Source organism: Orbicella franksi, chromosome 2 (genome assembly GCF_964199315.1).
Source record: "Orbicella franksi chromosome 2, jaOrbFran1.1, whole genome shotgun sequence".
Taxonomy (NCBI): Eukaryota; Metazoa; Cnidaria; class Anthozoa; order Scleractinia; family Merulinidae; genus Orbicella; species Orbicella franksi.
The window spans coordinates 21,321,367-21,347,046 of NC_138146.1; the positions used below are offsets into that span (position 1 = coordinate 21,321,367).

The 25,680-nt window shown below is 39.1% G+C and overlaps 1 protein-coding gene across 1 annotated transcript; it reads right to left on the minus strand.

Moving 5' to 3' along the window:
* Window positions 1-40: 40 nt before the first annotated feature.
* LOC145478619 (transient receptor potential cation channel subfamily M member-like 2) lies at window positions 41-19,689 on the minus strand. The gene is made up of 24 exons (XM_081456714.1): window positions 19,484-19,689; window positions 16,152-16,457; window positions 15,389-15,465; window positions 14,976-15,142; window positions 14,442-14,611; window positions 13,223-13,427; window positions 12,300-12,466; window positions 11,752-11,941; window positions 11,064-11,232; window positions 10,672-10,813; window positions 10,301-10,373; window positions 9,653-9,816; window positions 8,754-8,888; window positions 8,460-8,513; window positions 7,498-7,928; window positions 6,350-6,575; window positions 5,919-6,059; window positions 5,616-5,747; window positions 4,667-4,915; window positions 3,796-3,967; window positions 2,996-3,134; window positions 2,381-2,559; window positions 1,553-1,682; window positions 41-1,123 (listed from the first exon to the last, which is right to left on the minus strand). Exons 2-24 carry the CDS (start codon window positions 16,413-16,415, stop codon window positions 1,039-1,041), a joined length of 3,861 nt encoding a protein of 1,286 aa, XP_081312840.1. The 5' UTR covers window positions 16,416-16,457; window positions 19,484-19,689; the 3' UTR covers window positions 41-1,038.
* Window positions 19,690-25,680: the final 5,991 nt, after the last annotated feature.

A 25,680-nucleotide genomic window follows, 5' to 3' on the forward strand; every position in this document is an offset into this window, starting at 1 on the left:
GCAGTATTTATGATTTTCAGAAACACAATCCGATGCGCAGAGTGGTACATTGGTTTATTGGACATGCTCAATCCCGTCTTTAAAATATCCTACTTAAATAAATTATCATTGTAACTATTTTTCATTAATTTTACAATATACTTCCTCTTAGAGCGTGTATGTGCAAGTATTGTAAAAGTTACTCCATGCGTCTGTTCCCTGAGTATGTTTGATACTATTCATTTGAGTGTTTGGGTGTGCTACGTAAAGAAAGTAATATAACGTAAGTAAGGTATGACTGCATTGTAGATTGTAATCTTCCTTTTGAAAGTTGTAACAGAAGTTACAGATTGAAATAAAAAAAAAATAATAAAAACACATTTTGAGCAATAACGAAATGCATATAAAAATATAAGTCGACGTAACCTACTGCATGTATAACAGTGCGTCTGATAATATTTCAATTTTTATGTTAAGGGTTGAGTAAAGTTACAGAATGTAAAGTACGTTTAAAAATTGACGAAATGAAATTGATGTAGCGATTTTTTGAAGAAGAACGTAATACCTATAAAAATAAATACAGTTCTATTACAAAACCCATGACCACACGGCGGCATAGCGTGGTCTATAACAAACGATTTAAATATATCTAAATCCTCTATATCTACATGTAAAATAACTTTCAAATGACTGTTACGTCTCTTAAAAGCTGCGTTAACATCGTGGGTGATAAGATTCTCTAATGATCGACGATTTGCATCAATACATCTCTCTCTACAACGTTTCTCAAGTAAACTATGACTCTTTGACTTAAAATTAATTCACGGCTTAACAACTAAAAATCCATGATTTGCGTTGTCCAAGTTATCCTCGTGCAATCTTCTCTCAGGAGACTTCACACCTTCTAGTTAGCGATTGAAGCGAGAGTCCCTTTGGTATACAACAATTACCATACATGATGTACCTAATTCTTCTCGCTCTCTGTCGCTAACCATAGAGACCGGCGAAGTCTGGGCTCTTGTACATCTTCAGAAAGACGACTGGATTAAGATCCTCCCTCTACTGTGACTCTCCATTGCTATTTGTGACAAAATGTTGAAGGGTTTGTTGCAACTCCGTGACTTTGTTCACCAAATCCTCCACCCTGCGTAGAGAATTGAGAATTACACCTGTTTTACCACCGTAAATAATCTTTTGTTCATTTTCATTAGAGCTGAATACCACACACGATAAATTTGTTTCATGTGCTTCACTGACTCAGTGATAGGTAACTGGAAAATTCACAAGACTTTACATTAGTTTAATGCGACTGACCGTTGACAGTTAGCTGAAAACAACAGAAAAATATTTTATAAAATTGTCATCACATAATGCGCGCTCTGATTGGCTATATTATATTTCGTTGAATTGGTTACACCGTGTGGTTACACGGTGATGCAAGGTTACAAGGAGGAAAAAAACTAGTTTTAACAAGATACTCTGAATCCCATTCCTGTCGTAAAGCCATAACATGAAATCCAAACCACACTTGCTGTCGTTCATTCCTGTCACCTTATCTTGCTGTTATCCTCACCTTTCATTGGTCTTCCTTATCCTCTCCTCGGTACCAGTCCTCTTTTGTTCCTCCACTTTCTGTCGATAGTTAGAAGCGCTCTCTATTTCAAAAAGTCTCAACAGTTCTAGGTCTTCTGCAGTGAACTTAGCTGAGGAGAGAAGTGACCCGAGATAAACTTAGTAAACGGTAAATAAAAGTGTTCCCAGTACAACGACTATTGCCTAACTGAAGGATCTGCCCCGTCAAAAAAGGCGACTTACTCCTAGTTTATTCTGGCGCGCAGCGAGAGATGTATGTCAAGTGAAAACGAACGCCGGTGCAAGCACAAGAACAAGAGATTAGTAGTTTCCAGTCCCTTTTTACAACGCGAGAAATAAGCTGGAAGGACTACCGTAATTGGCCAAACAAAAGACCTTCCCTATGACTATATTTGCTGTATTCAGTTTTCACACAGCACAAGGCGAGCGCAAGTATTTGTAAGTACAAGGCCAAGGAAAAGAGAAATTATTGATCTGGTGCTTATGCTTGCGTCAAGTCCGTTTTCTTTTTTTTTTCTCAGTTAAATTAGGGCTCTTGTGCTTGTGATGATGATGGCATTTGTGCTTTCTTCTGCTACTGAAAGCCAGGCACTGCTTCCTAGCCGTTATTTAGAACGTAACTCAAGTTTCCTTGGGAGAATGTGGTGCCATGACCCACATAACGACTGCGGAAGAGACATGCAACTGCTTGGATCATTTATCAGAAACCACTCTCGTTAACCTAGCCGACACTACACAAGAATTCGATTGGCAGTTCACTCGTAATCATAAGTGAACATTAAGTACAAATCAGTTCTGGGCCACTTACGAGTAACTTTATTGGGTTTCCAACACTTCTTTCGAAGCCATCGCACAAACTCGACCAGATGATAAATGATGGCGAAAGGCGGAGCGAGTGGCGGTTGTTTGTTGTACTCCATTACTAGATAGTAGTACTGGTATTTCCAGATCTGATAAGAGTTTACTTCAACCTCGTTAAACACGTTACTGCAATCCAACAAATGAGCCAAGTTGGTAATTAGTATCACCGCCCAGATCGAGTACAGTCAGTAATGAGCTCAGCTGATCAAACCATCTGTCTGTCTGTCAGTCTGTCATTCTGTCAGCTCGCCAAATAATGATTAAATGGTTTTTACCATACTTAAAGGGCCCTAGTCAGCCACACCTTGTTTTTGTTTACATACAACAGTTTGGCTATTATATTTTATTCGGAACATGTCGAAACAAAGGAAATCACTGTGAAACTACTAAAGATAATTCAGTAAACATTTTCTCGGGAACACAACTTACAGTAAAGCAGTAGGATTTCGATTCACCATGCAATATCAATAATTTTGATGGCATCGAAAATGGGGGGGCGGAGGCTGACCACAGTCCTTTAAGGAATGTCATGAGTCAAAATTGAAAAGGCACAGTACGATACCTGAAGATGGCGATCAGAAGATTGATAAGGAGTACATTAGTGATGAGTAAATAGCCACCCATAAATATTCGGTGAATCCATTTTAAAAGGTTTCCATCGTGTAGAGGAATTTCGCCTGTCGAGAGTTTACCCTCTTCCGCTGGGAACAAAATATAGGACAACACACTCGTCAGGTAAAATCAGACACTATCAAAACATCACACAAACAACCACGTACCTCGAGTCTTCGTTCCTTCCTGCGCGTGCTCGCTTGTCAAGGGGAACGAAGACGCTGGGTACGAGGGTGTCACACAAATGGCAAATCTTGACTGATACTTTGTGGTGCACCTGCGTACCCTATGCAGCAGTTTACACCTTAGACCCTGGTCAAACGCCGAAAATTGTAATTTGAGTCGATCCAAACGGGTAAAGCTCAACCGTTGGGTCAAACGTCGAACTTAATTCGAATTTAGATCGACCCACACGTTCTATCCATCTTCCGTTAAATTCAGTCAGACGAACTCAGTTGAGCCAAACGTCGAACTTATCGTGAACTTTTCGCTCTGTTTAGTTAGTGTTATCTTAAGTTCGACGTTTGACCTGGGCTTTAGTTATTTACAGCCTTGACTCATTAAGTTATTTCGCCAAGTCTATGCACTTTAGCATATGTCCTTTAAACCTCTCCCCTATAAAAAGAGTCAGAAGTAATCTGAGGACTATCCTGATGGAGACAACCTGACGTGATCACTTTCAGTGCAAATATACCTGATAAATAAGCAAGAAATTTCACACATGAACGTAAACCCAATAGGATTACTCACCTTCTTGCTCTACAAACAGTTCTCCATACACGTGCCAATATGGCTTGTAGAAGAGATCGTTGATCACACCCCAGTACGGCTCTTTGTTGGCGAAGAATAAGGCCTGTCGAAACACGCCGTAACTACACACGAACACCAGTAGCAGACAAAGCCACATCATTACATCTGCAAGCTAAGAAAAATGTTGAACATTAAAATGCTGCTTCAATGTTACAATGGATATAAACAAAATGGTTGGGTACATGTACGGCTTAGAGCGGTTTTCAATCGAGTGTCGAAAAACATCAGAAAATCACTTTGGTTTTTGGTTTTGGTTTTAGTACGGTTTGAGATTGGTCGAGAAGCCTTGGGTGGTTTTCAACTGAGTGTCGTAAAACCAAAACCAAAGTAATCACTCTAGCCAATCACAAAGGACACAGACAATCCAGTGAACCAATCAGAACTCGAAGCAATTACATGTGGCTGACGTAAAGCGCGGGAAAACGTGTGCTAGCGAGTCAAGTTTGGTTTTGGTTTTACTTCTGATTGCCTAAGAAACTGGCGCGAGTTCTTTAAGCAAATCCGGCGAGTATCGAAGTGATACAAAACCAGTTAATTTTCGACACTTAAGTGATAACCGCTCTACTTACCAATTATACTCCTCAGCCAGTCTCAAACCGTAGTAAAGCCACTACCGAAACCAAAGTAATTCCTGAAAACTGCTATTGCAGTCATAGCTCACGGGTTAGCCAAATATCGCCATGAAATAAATTGCCATACTTTACGACTATTTTACGTTTTTATGCCAAATTTTGGGAGGTTAAAGCTCCTGTAATAAGTTTAAATTTTGAGTCCATACGAACTTACAACAGGCGCAAACAAACTCACTCACCATTCTTTTTATCATTATAATCTTTGGCCCTAAGTAGCCACTGACGAAATAAACTCTGAAAAGTCTGAAGGAGAAAATGACGAAATTGATACAGTACAGAACGCGAGCGGCCTCCCACGTGACCTCAAAAAACCGCAGGACAAAACCAATCAGGGCGATGGCGTTAGCGAAAGAGTCGACTATGTTGACAGAAGTGTGGAAATACAGCTCCAACTTGCTTTTCAAGGTAGTTGTCTCTTGGCAAATGACCTGCGAAAATAACAAGCGTTTTTTTTTTTTTAACAATGAGATCTTCGCATAGAAAGATGACCAGAAAATGGACAAAAATAGAAATATTCTACGGCCAAATATTTACAGCAAACTCCTGTTGATGAATGTGTTTTTGGACAGGTGTCTGTCAGAGAAATACTTCGTTACATCAGGGGCCAGTTTTCCATGCAATACAAATAAAAAACAGTAGGATCACTGTCTTTGAAGCCCCGTTTTCTTTTTTATCCTCGCTGTTCCTGGTCAATGAATGAAATCAATGTAACTGACTTCTTTAACTCTCAGTTCTCGATACTTCTTTAAAATACTCTTGAGTGTTTTAGTAACTTAATCCTTCTTGCCGAGCCTTAACCTTCAATGATGTCTTATCAAAATGTTCAATGGCGCTAGCAGATCATAGACCACATTCGTACTCTCGGTACCCTGGGTACAAGAGGTTTTTTCTCGCGCGCGGCGGACGGAAATACTTCGCTTCGCTTCGATGACCGACACCGGAAACCGCGCAAGAAAACCTCTGGCACCCAGGGTATATTCTCGGTATTGGACTGGAAATAACTTGCCACCGGGGCTAATGCGGGGAGTCCTTTCAAATGCAAATTACATTGAGCCTTCATTTCAAGCAAGGTCCACTCCATTACCGAGGATACGCATATGGCCTGCTCCCCACTCCTTCTTGACTCACTTGTCTGATTTCGTCCATTATGATGACACCTATCCAACACATCAGCAAGATTTCATAGACAGAGGGCCACGGTTTAAGGAACGAAAACAAAATTACAAAAGCGTACAACCCTAAAAAGCACAAGTGCATCCCCTGGAAAAAAAATAAAACAAACTGATATTCAAATATCTTCTTTAGCAGAATAACTACTGAAATCAAACGAATAGAAAGAAGACTAAACTGCTTTTTTAACTGAATAAATCTACCAAGCTAATTCGTCACCACACCCACTAGAGTTGGGGTCAAAAAGTCTCTCTTACTTACCAGATGAGCCCAGAACTTTGAGATTGGAGCATTGTAGAAAATCACGAGCTTTTTCCATAGAGGTACCGACCACTTGTGATTTTCTTCGTCGTAGAATACAATTTTGTGAATCATAAGAGGACAAATAAGCGCAAGTATTATCTAAAAAGGACAGACGAAAATGTCACAACCAACCCATTGGCGATCAAAGCTATTTATTTTTCATTTTGAGGTCGAACACAAACGCTTAATTAATTCTTGGAAGTTTCAGCATTCATCAGAATCTATATACTCTGCCATACAGATGTGTAAAAATAAGTTTCTATTGCGAACAATTTCCATCCTCGCCCCCTTTAGTGGTCCTTAGTTCCTTAACAGATCTCTTTAGGTAGTGATATGATGTCTAGTGATGCGAACCGACCTCTCTAACAAGAGTGATATTCACAGCATACCTTCCAGTACGGGACTCCAGGCATACCACGTGACTTCCAAATGCTGTTCAAGCTTGACTGACAGCATGGATGCGCTAAAAACTTCTCACCATGCGCTGCAGCGGCCAGATTAAGGGCACACATTCCACCCCACTTGGGTATCTCCCTCTCAACTAACATCTCTGCTAACACCTCGTCCTCGTCATAACATTCATCAAGAACTCCAATGGCTAGGTTTTCAAATTCACTGAAGAGAAATACCAAAGGAAAAAAATTCAAAACAAACAATAGCAAAACAATAAAGAGCAACTATTACAAAGAGATATAAAGCGGTTTTCACTTGAGTGTCAAAAAGTAATTGGGTTTGCTTTGCTACGCTACACGATTGGCTCAAAATCTCGCGCCATTTCTTCATCAAATCAGAATTATAAACCCAAAACCAATCGTGACTCGCTCCCACGTTTCCCGGCGCTTTGCGTCAGCTACATGTATACAGATCGAGTTTTGATTGGTTAATTGGATTGTCTGTCTCCTCTGTGATTGGCCGGAGTGATTACTTTGGTTTTGATTTTACGACACTCAATTGAAAACAACTCTATCGATCAGAAATACAACTTTCTGTCCTTGTCCGAATTCTCCGTTTATACTTCACTAGTGATAATTAAATGGGATCTGCGCATAACGTCGCATCTCCAATCTTGATCCAATGGTAAAAATATAGGTATTAATTATTAGATACGTAATCGTAGTTAGGTCTCCCCAATTAGTATACATTGTATGCTAGCGACTTCGACACGTTAATAAAGTTCTTATCTTAACAATGTTTACCTTGGTCGAGACGAACAACAATATCATGATGCCACGTTCAAACTAAAAAAAATTCTTGTTGGATTAAACAGACGTTTAAATGAGTTGCGACATTTAAATTACTACATTTTAGTACATGATGTAGGACTCAACTTCGTTAGCAATTCTAACACCGAAAAGAAAGATATTCTCAAGATTTGGAGTCATTATTAGCAGTTCACTCTCGAATCACGTTTTCGCAAACTTCACATTGTTCACGTGACCAAGAGATTGCTGATGTCACGTGGCCCACATGTTGATCACGTGAACGACACTATTGATCACGTGATCTACATCTTGGACACATCTCTCACTCTACGTACACTGCATGTTGTTTTAATGCTGTCTTAATCTCAAAATAATCGTCTTCAACTTGATCATGCATGGCCTGAAACAATCTGCACGCCGCCAAGGCATCAGACACTGCCTCCTCTCCCTTCTCCCACATGAACCGCGCTAGTTCATAGCGGTTCATTAACACCGCCCACAGGAACAGTTCTCTGAAAGGCTTCTCAAACCGGGTCGCATTGTGCGCCACTTGCACACGACAATTCGCGTCCGAAGTCTGAAATTTCACTGATGGAAACTCTCCACTTTCGTGCTTGGCCAGATCAGGCGCTGCTCCAAACAGCCTTGCGACTCTAGCAGCAAGGGCGTTGGCGTGAGGTGTGTCAACCAGGTACAGCGGCTCATAATAGGCACCAATCAGTTCTTCGATGAGGACACCGATATCCTTTAAGGAATACGGCGAATCCTAGAACGGGAACAATCGCGTAAGTTCAATTGATTTTAGTAATTAAGCCTTTAATAGTTTGAAAGTGCAGCAGCTCTCGTGAGCTGGTAATCTACCGGTATTTGACGTCAAAGGCATTGTTTCTGTGGTTTGTTCTATTGTTCTCTCACAAGTTGTGAGACCTTGCAAAAACTGGTACACGACCCTGTAAATCGGCAAAATTAATAGGCATACTAAAGAGTTGTTATCGGCATGAAAATGACGTTAACTTACTCTTGTTTTTGATCGCTACTCGACAACAAAAACGACCGCTCCTGATCGCCCTAATATGACGACGAGTGCAGGAGGGGAGCAAAGCTAGTTGGATGATAAATCAAGAGAAGGCAACCTGGGATGCAAGTATTCTACTGGCTATCTACAAACCGTTTTGACAGAGAAACCCAACCTTGAGCAATTTGGACAGGTTATGCGAATAATTGTAACATCGGATCAACTTAGGAAGGACGCCTTAACAGGGCAGAATCGCAAATAATTTAACTGTAAAAAACTTACAGAAACACCAGCAACGTTGGAAAGAAGAGAATAGAGATGACTTCCAGGGTCCGCCTGCAAAAAAGTATAGCGACAGTGATGGGCGTTAATGGACTCATCAACAACTTAAGCGGGAATATTCAATAATAGTGTGTCACCTGGCCGGTTGATTCATGGGGCAGCGTTTTGAGTTGACAAAACAAACTTGAAAATATACAGCTCTAACTCTAGCGTGGTTGGTTGATTCCATCGCAATGTTTGACTTGACAAAACAAACTTGAAAATATAAAGCTCAAACTCTAGCTATATACTCACCGAATTGTAAAGCTTTCTCAGTAGCGGTAACGTTAGGAAATCCCTCATACTGACTCCATTAGCAAGAAAGAGCCGCACAAAATCAACACGATCTAACTGTAGAGCTTCCAGCATGACTTCATCCAAGCTTCCACTCTGAAAAAAATAGGATTAAACTACTCAGTGAGAGGCTCTACAGCAAATACGTTGATATTCAAACGAAATTGGCCCAGCGTAGGTGAAAGGAAGAACACTCTACAACTTCAAAGCCCGAAAGCCCGTTCAAAGCATGAAAATGTTTTAAGGTCTTTTTTCCAGTATTGTTATGGCTGCATTCGCATTTATCATCATGTCTACATTTAGTTGCTACTGTTGGACATCTATTACCACTCTACAACTTGTTAACAACTCGATAGGTATAAATCTAAATGCATATAACAAACTAGTGCAACATTTGCTTTACCCGGAGAAAGGACTAAAGTGGAAAGGGTGAACAAGCGCTCGGTAACGGGACATTGGCTAACAAGAGTATCTTCGCTCCCAAGGCCTGGTCAAGGTTGGTAGAGGAAACTGGCTACCAGCTATGCTAGCGGGGCTCGAAAAATACTTGAATTTCAGCTTGCTCTTGGCACAAGTAGCTCTCAAATCTTTCTTGCCCTGGGTAGGTCTTAGTTTGCTCTTGTAATGATTTAGTTGATGGACGACTTGCCTTATCCCTTGCCCACCGGGCAAGTGAGAATGAAAGGTTTCTTGCCCAAAAGGAAAGTTTCATTTTGGGCAAGAAACCTTTCATTGAATCTACTTGTCCCTGTCGACCGGAAAGCACATTTTTCGAGCCCTGCTATGGCCTGATGCTCAGGTTACGACATGGGCTACTAACACTCTCAAATGGGTTTTCACGCACACGCGTTTCCTCTTACCGGCCAATCACTATCTGGAGTGAATATCTTTTCTTCAGCCACGTCAACTCTGTTCCAAGTCAAAGCCAGTTTCAGTTGATCCATTTGACTAGCTCCTTGTCTCAGAGAATCTATTCTACAGCCACAGTCGCTATCTACGGAGTCTACATTACAAGCACCTTGAGCTGTGAGAGGGAGAAATTGATTAAGGCCCCGACCATACTAATGCGTTTGACTATGAAAACGCAAACTTTTTTATGAAAACGGAGGCTTTCGAAAACTGTTTCAAAAGTGGTGTGTTTTGAAAATGTAAAAAAAAAAAATGTAAACGCATCGTTTTGAGAACGCTCCGTTTCTAGCATGGACAGGTGAAAACGGAGGCATTTGAAAACGGTACCCCAAAAAAACCGTCATATACTGTCCGTCGTTTCCATCAGTGTTTTCGGTCGTTTTAGAGTAGACAATAGGCGAAACCGTATCAAAAAGTATACGTTTTCGAATGACAACAAATTCGTGTAGACAGGTCAAAAAAAAATAATTGAAAACCCTGGTGTGGTCGACAATGTTTTGCTTCGTTTTGGTCGAGAGGAAAACAGATACCTTAAACCAGCTAAACCGATCTGCTGTGTTACAAATATGCATATTCAATGGTTATACTTTCAGGATTACCTTTCAACAATGCACTGAGAATGGCTAGGTCAAGGTCTAGGTTGTTTTTGTCGTCTATCCCGTACACAGTAATCTGGAAAGACAAAAATTAAAGATATTGTAAAACCTACACAAAGAATGCATATGGCAGTGCGATCACTCCAGCTAAGACCACCCGACAAAGTTCAGTGCAAACTGACGAATGAAAACCTGGAATGTTAACAACAGATTTCTAACAAACCATTGATCTCAGCAAGCTGCACTACACTGTCAAAGAGTTAAGTAAAATCACATCCTGTTTACACTGCGATCACCTTACAAAATACATATTTTAATCGTTTCTCTTGCATGTTAAAAAGCAACGCCGTTACTAGTTCATAGAGGTTACCTACCAGACGCTCATCGTAAACACAGCAGTTCACAATATCTATAATTTTCTGGATGCGTTTCTTGTCTTTGGCGTACTTTGGAAAGAATTCCTCGATTTTTGCAATCAAACGAGGTAGTTGGTCCTCTTTGAGACGGCGAAAACCACTGTGAACAGAAACAGACAAGACAACTCTTCTTATTTAACAGTTAGATTATAAGATGATTATTATCGCGTGATAGTTGACAAGGGTACAGCCCGAGTCAACTATTACGCATAGAAATCGGGAGTGAACTTAACACTCGTCTGTACCATTGGATGCTGTATTAACTGTTCACAGCCTCTTATTTTCTCAACGATTTGAGAAAATAGAAACACTGTGAACAATGCCGTATGAATACAAGCAATTAAACTTGCCTATGGCATTCACAGTTATGATGAGCAAAGGCTAAGATGTCTGCAGCTCTCCGAGTTCCTTCTACTACCACGGCAGGGATACCATACTTGACAGACTCTTTTACAGCCTTCAATGCATCTTCTCCTCCTTCAAGGACCACTGTTACCACAGGAACACCAAAACCAAACTCTACAACGAAGTAGTAATGGAAAATTTACCATTAAAGGTTTCTACGTTTCCCCCATTGAAACTCTTCAATGACCCCATTACAACACGCTTTTTGTTTGTTTATATTTCAAACTAGGCAACTATCCAAATTTGAGGAAAAACGAACAAATTCCCTTTGACTTGTAGCTTTCAGAAGGAACCCAAAGATGATTCAGACGCTCACGTTTAGAGGTTGTGAAAAATTCGACAGTTCATGTAATTTCAAAATCCTTGGTATAGTGCGATAGCCAGCTCTATAAGCTTTATAAGCTTTATAAGCTCGATAAGCTTTAATTTGATATATGGCTTTAGGTATCAACAATTTAACCCGGATGCGCTGCATCCCTTGGACACGAGACACCTCTAAAGGTGCTCTAAAGGTATACGGTAACCTTAATTTCTTTTCTTTGTAAGACATTGCTAAGAAAGATAATAGATAGACCATGAAGTTTTCTTCCACTGGAAAATAAGCATAACAGATTTGTTTTCAAGCCTCCTTACTTTGTCTCTGAATGTTTGGTTTATCAGCAATGACTCTCTCCAGTCCTGCTCTGAACTGAACCTCTTTAGCTCCACACTGGCCCTGTGTCCCATCATCCACCAGGAGGAAATGGGTGTGGTCAGGGTTGAGTGACACAGGCTTTCCTCTCTGAAATGAATGTTCCACTCTGTACGTGGCTGGATAGCAGCCCTGAAGAAGAAAAAAACAAATGAAATACTACATTCCTAACTTGTACTTTTCTCCCAGAAGAGAAAAGGAAATTCAAATAAGTCAACAGGTTTGAAGATTTTGGTCAATAATTTACTGTACTATGCAGTTTCAGAAAATACCCATACCTCCCCCCACCCCCCTTACAGAAGAGAATGGCATTTTCTGGGGGTGGGAGATTTTCTACGACCAAAAAATTTAAAGAAATGCATGAGGCTTTATTGGAATTTCCAGAGAGGTAAGGGATCTTATAAAAAATCCCCTCTTTGGGCAAGGTATGGATATTTTCTGGAACTACAAAATATGAACTCTATCAAATAATGTTGCAATCTGTTCTCACCTTTCCCTCTGAGGGACAGATCAAGTGTTCATTTCTCTCTACATATCCCCAAGTGGCAATGCCTATACACCTGATACGACGGTGACTGGACAGCCCTCCCCACTGCATGGACTGACCCTCCAGCACAGCTTGACCAACAGCTTTCATTATGCCAAGATTCACACCACCTGATGAATAATTAAACAACAGTTGACTACTGCAAAACTATACACAACTACAATGCTAACAATGTAAAGGCAGGTACATGTATTATGCCAACATCTTGCTCATTGTAAAGTGCACAATGTTGCCTAATTGATGCAGTTAATACAGTCAAGCCACCACGATGGCAATACCAGTTCATTGATTCAAAAAACAAAATTTTAAACATCTCATAAGTTTTTCAATCTCATTATAATGTAGATTCATTCATTTTAACTAAAATAATTTGTCAGAGTCATCCCTAAACTAAATATGTTGAAAATTTGAATGTTGCTGCTCACATAATTTCTCATGACACATGTAAGAGAATTTGGTCATTACTCCTTGATATTCTGAAGTGGAGGGCTAAGAAATATACCAAGATGCTGAGCCTATGCATACAACACAACATTCTTATCACAGCTGCTGCTGTGGTCTGCTTAACTTACCAGAGTAATAATATTATGTCTGACCAAATGACAACAAACACAATTAACACAGTGTAACCTAGCTATTAAAAATCTCAGTCTTGACCATTTATATGTGAAATGATTTATACTACTACAGCATAATCCATATGCCTCTAACCACCATATTTAAAACTTAGAATGAAGCATAAAATACATGCATTGCTTTTACCACAGAGACACTAAGAGCCTGATATAAGTCAACCATTTTTTTGCTACCTTTATCAGTGAAAGTTCACTTCATACATTTACGTTTAACTAAACCATGTGTATTACCAGTAATAATCCAAGCACCACTGTGTGTTGTCTTGGCAGCTTTGATCAGGCCTCTGTTGAAAACCTCTTTATGATGAGGATCAAGCTTGAAATTCTTGAGACCTCCATGTAAGGATATAACTATGTCAGGCTTCTTTAGTTTCCACTGTCGAATCATCAGCTCCAGTGTCAATTCTGGTCTTGTGTTGTCTGCTAGACGTATATACTGCAATAATAGGAAAACTTATTATATGGCTGACTCCCTGAACAGGCAAGATAAACTGAATCCTATGCTGTGATTAGCTTTTCAAGCGGACAAGAAGGTGCTATCTTGCCTGCTTGGGATTACCTGATGTATCCCGTAAGGAAAAATAGTTAAAGTGTTCCTTTTCTGCATAGAAATCCTTTATTGACAAAGCTTGTTTGGTCAAGATGGCTGGATATTGGCCTTATATCTATCCTTATTAAAACTCTGAACTCAGCAACAAGAATAGTATTTTCAAGACTGAACCCAACTGAGTGCATGATGAGCATCCATTCGGAGTGTAAGAGATGCCAGCGAATGGTATGTGCCACTGTGAAGGGTATGGTTTTCAGGCAATTCAGTCTGGGATAGGGTATAGAAATCAAACAGTTTTGGACTAGAATAGGGCATAATTTACTGGAAAAGTGCCCAGTGAATGTACTTTAGTCTAGAACAGGGTTCTTAAATGCAGATTTTATAATAGAAATAGGAATTAGAAAGTGAGAACTTCACATAAACAGACTTACAAATCCTGGCAAATTGGTGACTTTGTTGACCGATTTAGTTGGCACATGTTGGTTCTGCATGGAAAATAGCTATTTTGGGATAGGGTAGGGGTTTCGGGTGCCTAGTCTAGAAGAGAGTTGCAAAATCAAGCTGATCATGGTCTGGTATGGGGTTAGGGTCCCAGTGGAACAACCCCACCCAAAGACTTACAGAGTACCTCCCCCGCAATTGGAACATAAACTTATTAGCTCAGCCAACCAAAATAATTGTCTGTTCCAATTACTTTCATTATTTTCTTTTCCAATGGCTAACATTTATCCAGACTATTCCATGATCAGTCCTATCTCTAGCAAAGTCAGATTCTTTCATGTCAAACTCATTCTGGTGGCCCAGGCTGAAGTCATTGCACTCTAATTTTGGTTGGCTTAGAAGCTAAAGATACATAATGAAAAACTTCTAGTCCTAGAAAACTACATGTAGTATTCAAACCTTAGCAGGTTTCAGTGATGAATTGTATGCATTTGTAAATTTGATGTGTCCAAAACCATTTGTAGGAAACTCTTTTACATCATCCTTTGGTGACCAGTCTTTTGTTGAAGTCTTTTTCCTATCTGTCTTTTGCTGAAGATATCCAGTTGTTTTCACTAATGGAGGCAGACCTAAAATAAAAAGGCACCTCTTTGTAATCACCAAAATTCTCTCACAATTGTGATAATTGCTGAGAGTAAAGCTCTCGAGGCCAGTAAGACTGAACAATAATATACAGGTGCATGTACATTAGCACCACCATCTGTAGAGCTACAGACTCTGTGTAAAACAACCTGCTACAAAAATCACCTTAGGGTTTGAGCATGATGTGAACAGGATTGATGCCCAAATAATTATTAGTCAGAGATTTAAGTTCTTCTTAGTGTACAAAGAATCTATGAAAAATCTCTGTAAAATGATTACCGTTAATAATTATACTATTGAAATCACAGCCCTAATCGGAAGTACAGCACAGACATTGACTTTTAAACCAACCTTGACTCTTGACAAACTTGACCTTGTCATCTGTCTCAAATTCATCCTCAGGCTGACTGTTGTATGTAGACTCCTCTGCAGCATCGCTTGCCATCTCAACTTCTTCACTTTCTTCTTGAACAGTTGTCAACTTGCCATGCTGATTCTCATGACGACCACAACAGCATCTACACACAGGTGCATAAATCACCACAAATTAATATATAAAGTAAACAACTGGTTCATGAATACACATGTAAAGCAACATATGCAATTCACCCCAAGTGTGAAGGCCTACACCTCCCAAACTTATTCTGTTCAATGCTATAGCAAAAAATCTATATTTATTTGAGCAGCTTGTGACAACGCTGACTTACACCTTTTTCATATTTAGTATAATTACCTAGCATCAACAAGGTACTAAATATACTCACAGGCCAGGATTTTTCTCATCACTGACATGTCTGATACATTCCTTTCTTTTGAATGTCTTGTAAATCCAGTCACTGTTCTGTTAAATAAAAACAATAATTATGTATTCAGTATTGTGACTTTTACCCTCTGTTACAAAGATTATTGTTATATGTGACATGTACATGTACATGTAATAGCCAGCAAACTGATGAAAAACAGACATGCATTGGAACTGAATAACAAATGTCTTTAAAGTATTAAATGAAGAAAACAATGTAAACATTATGTTCAGGGTACATGAGAATCAAGACTAATGTAAACTCTGTCTTGAGAGAAAAGGAGATTAATAAGAAGGAAATCTATATAAAGGGATCAAGACTACAAAATATTTTGTTTTAATCAAAAACTACAACTCAGCTACATGTAACATAACAGTACATTGCAGACTTATTAGTGCACACTGCACACATAATAACAAATATATTCGAAAATGTTTATAATATTTTTAGGACAACCTTCATTACTATGTGAGTTGTCATTGCCCGTAATATACATGTTTATACGTCAATCATTGTATATTTGATAAATTCTACTGATCTACAGTACAATGCATATCACATAACTTATAAAAGTCTATTGTGTGAGAAAGCATTATACATGACAAAACAACTTAGAGAACTGGCTGGGATTACAAGTTATAGTACCAATTATATAGTAAGAAAGGATGCCATAGCAAACCACATTGTACAGACAGATTCATTACTTTTTTATTTTTTGACTTACTTCTCTTTGTGTTTCATATCTCTCGGATACACCCCTAATAAGGCCATCTGTCTCACCCAACAATCCTCTCAAGAAACCTGCAGATCCATTTCCCAGATTTCCCGGACCTGACTCATGTGAGCTCCTCAGTTCATCCACACTTTGCTCCTCCAGTAACTCTCTTTTGACTGAGTTGGAGTAAACTCTTGCTCGACGCCGGGCATGAGCAGTACTAAGTCTTCTCCGTCTGGGTTTAACAACAGAGCTGTCTTGGGCAGCCTGCATTACGAAAGTCTATGAAAGGTAGTGGCCGTACATGTACATAGTCTATAAATCAGAAGATGATTGCATCTGTAAGTTGTAACAATGCTGACTGTCATGACATGTCCTGGCAGCTTAGTGTGGTATATAGCCATGTACACAGTATATCTAAAATTTTATGAGGGAGGGTAAGGGTAAACAGCAAGTCTTCAACCACGTTAGGATTTCTCTCCAAGAAAAGTATGAGACAACAGATTGTGAAATATAGTATTTATCTCTATTTTAACTTATTGACCTAACAATTCCATTTTTAGGGCAACACTGGCAGTAATTATTAGTAATAGATACCAAATTATATGCACATAATATGTAAGCATAGAAGGGACAATACTCTATCTGAATACATCTAGCATTTGAAGCATAGGGGGAAACACACGAGAGAGGTTGGCGTTAGCTCTCCTTAAAGCAAGTAGGCTTGTAAACAAACATGAGAATATGGAAACTACATGTACAATAGGTGTTATATCTGCATTCAAGTAACATTTATACCTTATCTGTTAATTTAACTATAGCAAATACATGATTGTGATTGGGTCTGATCTGCAGGCCTTTATGTCATGTAATTGGTATGTGATCATGTGAGTGTAGAATTAGAGTAACTGCAAACAATGCAAAAGTCCAATTGCAGGTATTCAGTTGCAAAAAGTTGTAATTTGATCTGTTGCAAAAAGTTGTTAATTACAACTTTTACTTGTAAACAAACATGAAATGGAAACTATGTGTTATCCCAGGGGGGGAACTCCTATATAAAAATGACGTTGGTGCTCATCATACCTTTTAGGGGTTAAAAACACAGTTTTGGTACCTCTTAGGGTGTTTAGCCTCAAAAGGTCCACAGTGAAAGCTTTTGCGGTACCTTTTAGGGTATTGAGCTAAAAAAATATGACAGGAGATAATGTGTCATGCAAGAATTGGTACCTCTTAGGGGAGAAAAAAAAATTCAAACCATGTCCAGAAAACAGTATCTTGGTACCTCTTAGGCCGGGTTTTTTCCAAACTTTCCAACGAGCACCCTTGTCTTTTTTACATGGGAGTCTTTCCCAGGGTGTTATCTGCATCTAACATCTACACCCTAATCTATTATCTATCTGATGTGATTGGTCCTCTGCAAGCCTATTAGTCATATAATTGGTACCCGATCAAGTGGGTGTCCAATTACAGTTATCAAATTACAACTTTTTGCAACTGAAAAAGAACCTGCAATTGGACATTGCAGGCCAATTGCATACGCTTTAAAGGTTTCCAACTTAATTTTTCAGTACTGATTATAAATGTATGGAAAATGGTATCACGTTTTTGCTCAAAAGAAGTTCTCAAAACTTCTTGACTACGAAATTTGTTATTGATATGATTAATTAATAATTCTGAATAACTGGACCTAGTGATTATGAAGAGGGCCGTACAGGGGGCTCTCTGGCACGGTTCATGAACAGAAAAAATTGAGGATCACAGATCATAGAAATAAAACTTTCACTTTCCCGAATCACAAAAATAGGCAAGTAAGATACTCTTTTTAATAACCTGTTGTTACACTAAAAACAGTGTTTGAAGAAAGCAAAATCGCGAATGGTTAAGTCAAGGCTCCATATTGCTAAGTCACTCTCGATAATAAGCTAATAATAAACAATTATTGGGTGAGGTTTTTGTGATATCCAGAATAATCAAGGTCAAGGTAGGGATTATCAGCCAAGGCCAAAGGCTTCGGCTGATAACCTTGAATGAAAAAAGTGGAAGTCATGTTTTTGCTTCTTCACTGTCAACACAAAGCGCACAAACTTGACATGATTACCCGTGACCCTGAGTGCCCTTGACATGATTATTGTATAATCTGCGGAGATGACGTCACCGGCGCTGTTTCAAAAATTCACTGTACTCTTTCAACCAATCAGAAAAGAGATAGTGAGTTCAATGTATAATAATAGTGATTAAGGTCATTCCCCAGTATTGCATTGCATATCCCTACTGCACATAATTTCACACGTGATTAGTGCACGCACATTAAAAAATGGCAGCTTTTTCTTTGCGGCTGGACCTCGCCATAGAGGTAAATCATCATTTTCTCAAAAACAAGTACACTGACCTATCATTTTTTTCTGTTGTGTCCAATTGAGTAATAAATTTCTCTATGTAAAATAAATATGGGCCAATTCTCAGTGTTGAACAAGAAACAATCGTCAGAAACGTGATTTTAGCAAGCAATCGTGACTATAATCATGGTGTTATTGTAAGGATTTATATGGTATAAACAAGGTGCTGTTGCTCCTAAACAAACATGGGTCCCTCATTTTTATTTCCAAATTTAAGTTCCTACAATATAAACAGTCAATACGCAAAGTTTTACAAAAATCTCAGTGCAGGTTCTATTTCAGTGGAATGACCTTAAAAGGCCCTTTGCAGCTAAGCCATCACGTGACCTATTTTTCATAAAATTATTGGCTACAACTTAAAGAATGCCAGAAATGGAAAGAGCGCATCGAAAATATCAAAACGGCCAAGTTTGAGGCCCCCATCATTAAAGAAGGAGATTTTATGATGGTCTGAATTTTTAAAAGAATAAGAAGATTTGTATGGAAAAAGCTGTTGGAGAGCAAGGTCTCGCTCTTAAGCAACATTTTCCATACAAATCCTCTAAATTTTCCGAAAATTCAAACTGTCGTATAAACTTACTCTTTAATTCCAGGGGCCTCAAACTTGGCCATTTCAATATTTTCGATGCGCTCTTTCCATTTCTGGCATTCTTTAAGTCATAGCCCATAATATAAAATTTTATAGGAAAAATTTGGTCACGTGACCTCAACTGCAAGGGCCTACTGCGCCTATTTAGTGACAGTGTCGGATTCATCAACTGAAGTTTTGCGCAATTTCTCAAATAGATGCCATGCGCTAAGTTTTCCTCTATAAACCCAGCTCACACTTGAGAATATACATTTTGAACTGCAACCTTGATTGAATTTATCTTGCTATGGACCTTACATAAAGCTCAGATTTCTAAGTTGTTTACGTTGTCAACAGACTGAGTCGCTTGTAGTTACCTCTATTGTTGAAGAATTTTGGGATGATTTCTACCATTAACACGTTTCCGTCTGTTTTCTATAAGATAATAGGAATGCATACTCCTATCATTTACCACAGAAGTCCGGTATTTGGTGAATTATCCCTCATACAAGACAGAATCTTCCCACAAAAACTTTCTTGATTTCCTCCGTGTAGAAATGTGTGGGCCCAGTCCTCCCGGTCCACATTCTATCAGCAGACATCACGCGTGAGACACGCGAGGTCCACGCGAGATGAATCGAGGTCCGACGAGAAACTCGATTCTGATATTCTAGGTTGCAAGGTGATTTGCAAGATAACGGAGAAGCGTGGGGGGTGGTGGGCAGAGAGTAATAAAAAGAAGCTTTCACTTCGTGATTCAAGTTAATATTTACGCCCCCAAGTTCAATGTTGAGAGACAGAGATAATGAGGTAAAAATATACGCTAAAAGATAAAAGGGGGTGTTAAAAACAATAAAAGCATACAAAAAATTTCATCAAGGCCACGTTCGATATATAAATACTCTAACATGGCTCCGATCGAGGCTTTCGGGGCAAACGTCTATATTTCAGTGGTGGTGTTCTCTTTGTATCCAGGTCTCTTTTGGGAATTAAGGGACAAAAGAAACTTAGAACATTTGCAAGTTTGCCCTGAAAGCCTTGGGCCATGTTAGAATATCAGATGCACTCGGCAAACGTGGCCTATTGAGTCAGAGTGTACATTGAGACTTGGTCTCAGTTTGTTATTAAAAAGGAATTGGCTGAAAATAGCTTTCAGGCTACGCGTTAATAAGGAAATGGTATAGTAGCTTATAGTTTGAAACTAGCAATTTATTTTTATTGAAAACATGGAAAAGGCTTGTGAACAGAAAATGTGACTGAATAAAGAAAAAAAAAGCCGGAAAGAATTAACGGGTACGAAATATGAGTTACTGACCAAGCATAAGTTCAAGATGGCTGGATGTTTCCACGTTCTTTTTTAGTCGAGGATACGTGAAGCGTAGAAACGATTAAAGTTAGGGCCAGGGGGCAAAATATGCAAATGCATCGCTCACTCAGATGTAAACATTTGTCCGATAACATGGAGAGCCTGGGTACGAGTTTTCTCGAAGACCTCCAAAGTTGAGAGCGGCCAATTTGGTTCTTGTGTTTAATTCGCTTTTTGTAAATATGTAATATTTTGCCTAGGGCTTTTGCTCAGATGTAGATGAAAGCTGAGAGAAGTATTTATGACTGTGGTCATGTATCGGTCACAAGAGCGCAGCCGGCGAGGTCAAAGAATTGTTACAAGTGAAAGTCGGGAAGTGAGATCGTCTCTACTAGACGTGACTCATAGCTTTTTTTCTTGCATGGCTAGAGAATTTGATGGTTTTCCACTCGCTTTTCCTCCTTCTAGAATCCAAGTTAAGCCTAAGGTAGCCTGTTTCTGTACTGTACTTTTTTTATGGACACATTGAAATTCTGGCGGTCCTTGTATCTTAAATTCGAAACCCGTGATTTAATTATTTTGTATTTTCAAATAAGCTTACTTCAAGCAAAAAATTAAAATTGCTTAATCTTTTAATTTTGTTGTTCTTCACTCTACATTTCGATCAGAGTGAGCATTTCTTCATGAATGTTATACAAGTCAGCATCCACGATCGAGTAAATATGGACAAATTAGCATCCAAGAGACTGTGTAGATCTGCTTTTTGCAAGAAAGATTTACAGTCCGATCAGGTCAAACACAAGCCATGTCAAACAGGCATAGTGGCTGGTGATGTATGTATAATCTTATTTTTGTTCTAGAAGCGAGATATGTAAACAACTGGAATCAAAACTTGAAATAGATAATATATATAGATTTAGGCCAGCCTAAAAGCGTAGCTACTGGGCCGGGTTGTTCAAAGCCCGATTAAGCTAACCCAGAAAAAGGTAGAATTTTGATCTGAGTTTTGTAACTTTGCGACGAGGTTTTCTGTATATTGTTTGGCCTTCTGTTTTGAGTTTTAATAATCACCATATACACAAAACAAAACAGCAAAAAAGCATTTCTATAGAAGAAAAAGTTATAATTCGGTTAACTTTTAATCCTGGGTTAGCGTTTACCGGCTTCCGAACAATCCTGCCCTGTTTCCAACAAGTTAACCTAATATGAGCCCGCAATCCAATCGATAACCAGCACTTGGTCAGAGGTGAACTTCAAAAAAACACGTGATCTCGAGGGGCTGTAAACTTGAGCCCGCGATATGGTCACGTGATACTGGTCAGCGGATACCTTGTTTTGACTGGTGTCAATTGATCATAACATGGATGTCCAATATCAAGGAAGTATACGGTAAACCAAGGCTGCATGTCTCTGTCAACCTTGTCAACCTATTAGGGACCTTAAGATACGAGGACGGGAAGGCCAGGACTGCAACGGCAGTGGACGCGGGAAACTTTCGCGGGTCCCGTCGTGTCGCCAAAAACAAAATGCTTAAGATGTGCATTTTCGCAAAGGACGGCGACGTCAATAATTCGAACCTCGTACAAGCTATTCACAGAAGCAATGACACCATTAGACTATAAAAGAGATGGTAGAAATCTTATCCTATTAGGCTTAAACGATAGTGAACAGCGACGCTGAATTTCTTTTTCTGTATAAGCGAAGCAAACGTACATCTGTCAATATTCCAATACAGAAACCATAATTTCCGTATGAAAAAATTAAACGAACAATCTGATCGACCTGCCTCAGATGGCTTTTCAGTTACCACTGAAGCAATTGGGAATTCTGTCGCCGAAGAATCCTGACTTTTGGTGAACGTTTCAATTTCCATCTGTAATTGTAACAAGCATCATAAAAATCAAACAAATGCTGCTTCAAGTTCCGGGTAGCATAAAAAAACTAAACATCAGTTTGAAAATGTGTATTTTATTTGCTCGATAGATGCTCCATGGCATTCATTTTTACAACATTTTATCGACTGTACTTACACTGATGTATTCTCAATGCATACAGTTTGTATTGAGCTTGCACACTCGTAATAGCGTCTGAACAGTGACTGCAGAAACACAAACGAACAGACAAAGAATATTTTATTCACATTTTAGTATCTCAGCGTAGTGTTCTACACTACAATCACGAAAACTGTGAACCTTATAAACATTCCTATCAATATAACTTAAAATAAAGTCGATTGGAACAGTTATCGAGGCCAAACAAGAGCAAAATACTCACGTTTTCGATACGACGGCTAGTCGGGCGAAATGGCGTCCTCGACGAGATGAGGACGGCAGAGAGATGAGTCGAGAGTTCTCGTGCGCATGCCCGGTTGAGTTAATTTACTTCCGGTAGCCGTCCTAGCTAGTCCCGTCCTGGTATCTTAAGGTGCCTATTATTTGGAGTATGACCGCCATGTTGGGCAACTCCGTCGTCGTCGTGCGTACGCGCTCACGAGCAATACCGCTAGCCATGTTAACCATGAGAAAATCAACTCATGGGTTTCCTTTTCTTTCCCATATGAGTATGGGGCTCCACTTGGCGGCCTTTCGGGCCGCCGGAGCTCCGTTATAAATTGTACCTGTCAACATACGTTTTGAATATTTCTGCATTGCTAGTGAAATGAACACAAACAATTGCCAAGATAGGAACAAAATAATCTGATTTCCGTTTCCAAGAAAGAAAACTGTTTTTATTTTTGTTGTGTACATTACAATCTGCAATACCCTTTTTATTTTGTATTGCATCAAGCTGAGGGGACTCCCTATAGTTGACTTTTTATCAGGCGTGAGGTATGACAAAAAGGCGGGGATTTTAAACATTCATTGCTAATTTATCCACGAAAAGAGAATTAATGGGTCTACTGTAGATATGTGAAAGGGGTTTCAAGCTTGAAGCTACACGTACGTGTACATAAACTTTTTTGGTACAAGATGTAGCAGGGGATTTCATGGCAGAGTATCATTTCAGCCAAACTTTTTCAAGTAGCCCTTTCTGGGAGGGATACTGAAAACTGTTTGAAATGATTCTTGTAATATCATGATTTGCAGAGATTTTTTTCTCTCTATTCCTATTTACCAGCAAGCTAAAATCATATTGTTCATGTTTGCAATATCTTTTATTTATTTATTCAACTTTGCCTAACTACATAGAGGATATTACACGTTGGCTCGAAGATATGAATTTTATGTTCTCGTGGCAAGAACAATATCTCGCTCGTTCGCTTCGCTCACTCGTGAGATATTGTTCTTGCCACGAGAACATAAAATTCATATCTTCGAGCCAACGTGTAATGTTCTTTTTATTATGTGGAGACTAAATATTGAAACCAATTCAACAAAAGCAAAAGGCGGGAATCGTGACGTCATTGAACGATACGACACTCACAAAGGTGACATACGGAAAATACGCCACTCGGGTCCCGGATGAAGTGGCGTATGGAATCTACGAGTGGTTTAGTTCCCAGTAAAACACTCTTCTCCATATAATAAAGAAATTTATGTATATAAGTAATTTAATAGGCCATATTCGTATTCTCGGTATTGGACTGGAACTAGCTTGCAATGGAGGCTCATGAGGTGGAATATCATTAAAAAGAGATAAATGTCATTTGCATTTGAAAAGACTCACCGCATTAGCCTCAGTTGCAAGCTAGTTCCAGTCCAATACCGAGAATACGAATATGGCCTATTAAATTACTTATATACATAAATTTCCTTATTATATGGAGAAGAGTGTTTTACTGGGAACTAAACCACTCGTAGATTCCATACGCCACTTCATCCGGGACCCGAGTGGCGTATTTTCCGTATGTCACCTTTGTGAGTGTCGTATCGTTCAATGACGTCACGATTCCCGCCTTTTGCTTTTGTTGAATTGGTTTCAATATTTAGTCTCCATATAATAAAAAGAACATTACACGTTGGCTCCAAGATATGAATTTTATGTTCTTGCCACTCGAACATAAAATTCATATCTTCTCGCCACCGTGTAATATCCTCTATTTATTATTAGGCAGGGAGACCACTACAGCCTAGCCAATTACAGTGCATTCCTCGTAATATCCGTGTCCCACTAAAGTTAAATTTTGCAAAACATTCTTGGTATTCTCAAGCTGATTGTTGTAAAATTATGAATGTCAAAACCATGTGACATACTTTCTGCATAATTGCAATACAGCCTTTTCATATTACAACACTCAAATGTTAACTGAAGAAGCACTACAACCAAATTACCCTGACCCAAAATGCACTGCTGATTCACTAATATTATACATATTATGAGCAACAACTCTGACTGGGTGTTAATTTGAGATTGGTGATTATGGTGAACTCCCATTTAATGGCAGCTTCCTTGTACAACAGACTGTAGAAGTCAATTGACACTATAAGTACAAGTTAAAATAATAATAATTATTTTCCAATGCCAATCAAAATTAATTAAATGTATTCCATTTTAAAATTCATAAGCAGTCTGTATAAACAGCCTGTCATTTTGATTTTTGTTTACTTGCCCTGTCACACTGTAGATGTACCACTTGAGCTTTCAAAAAGGCTTTCAAAAAGTTATTTCAAAAATTATCAACTTAATAAACTAATTATAGATCAAGTAAATGTATGTAGGCATTGTATCCATGACTTCTTCATAGTTTCCTTTAATTTTTACATTTTTATGGACCGAGAGTGACGCTCAGTGACCCCTTGATAAGTATGCTCGTCTCCAGATCAAGCCGGGTCTGGGTACTTTTGTCTAAACTTTTGCCTAGCTAGTTCCGAAGAATTTTAAGCTAAGTGGGGCAGGGATGTTGAAGGCTGAAAATGACACAAAGAACGATAAAAATTCAACACTGATGTCACATTATTCCGATTTATGTTTCATGTTAATCATTATTTGCCATTTGTGGCCCAGTACTACAGTACAACTACTACAAGCTGCATACACAGGCAGCTAACGGTCTTGAGGAGCAAGCCATTTGTTGATAAGCAATTTTCTCTCCTCTGACATATTCTCCCACACATTGTCAGTCTTTCTAACATCTCTTCCTCGATTAATGACTGCACTGCAAGGCTTGATACCTATCCGCCCTGTGTTCGCGCGATAACGAGACTGCGGACTATGGTTCAAAATAGGCGATAACGGTTTATTACTGACCATCGATGAACTCTCTGGTGTCATCTTCTTCTCCAAAGCAAGATTCCCTTTAGTAATTGAAGGGGTTTGTAAAGTTAAACT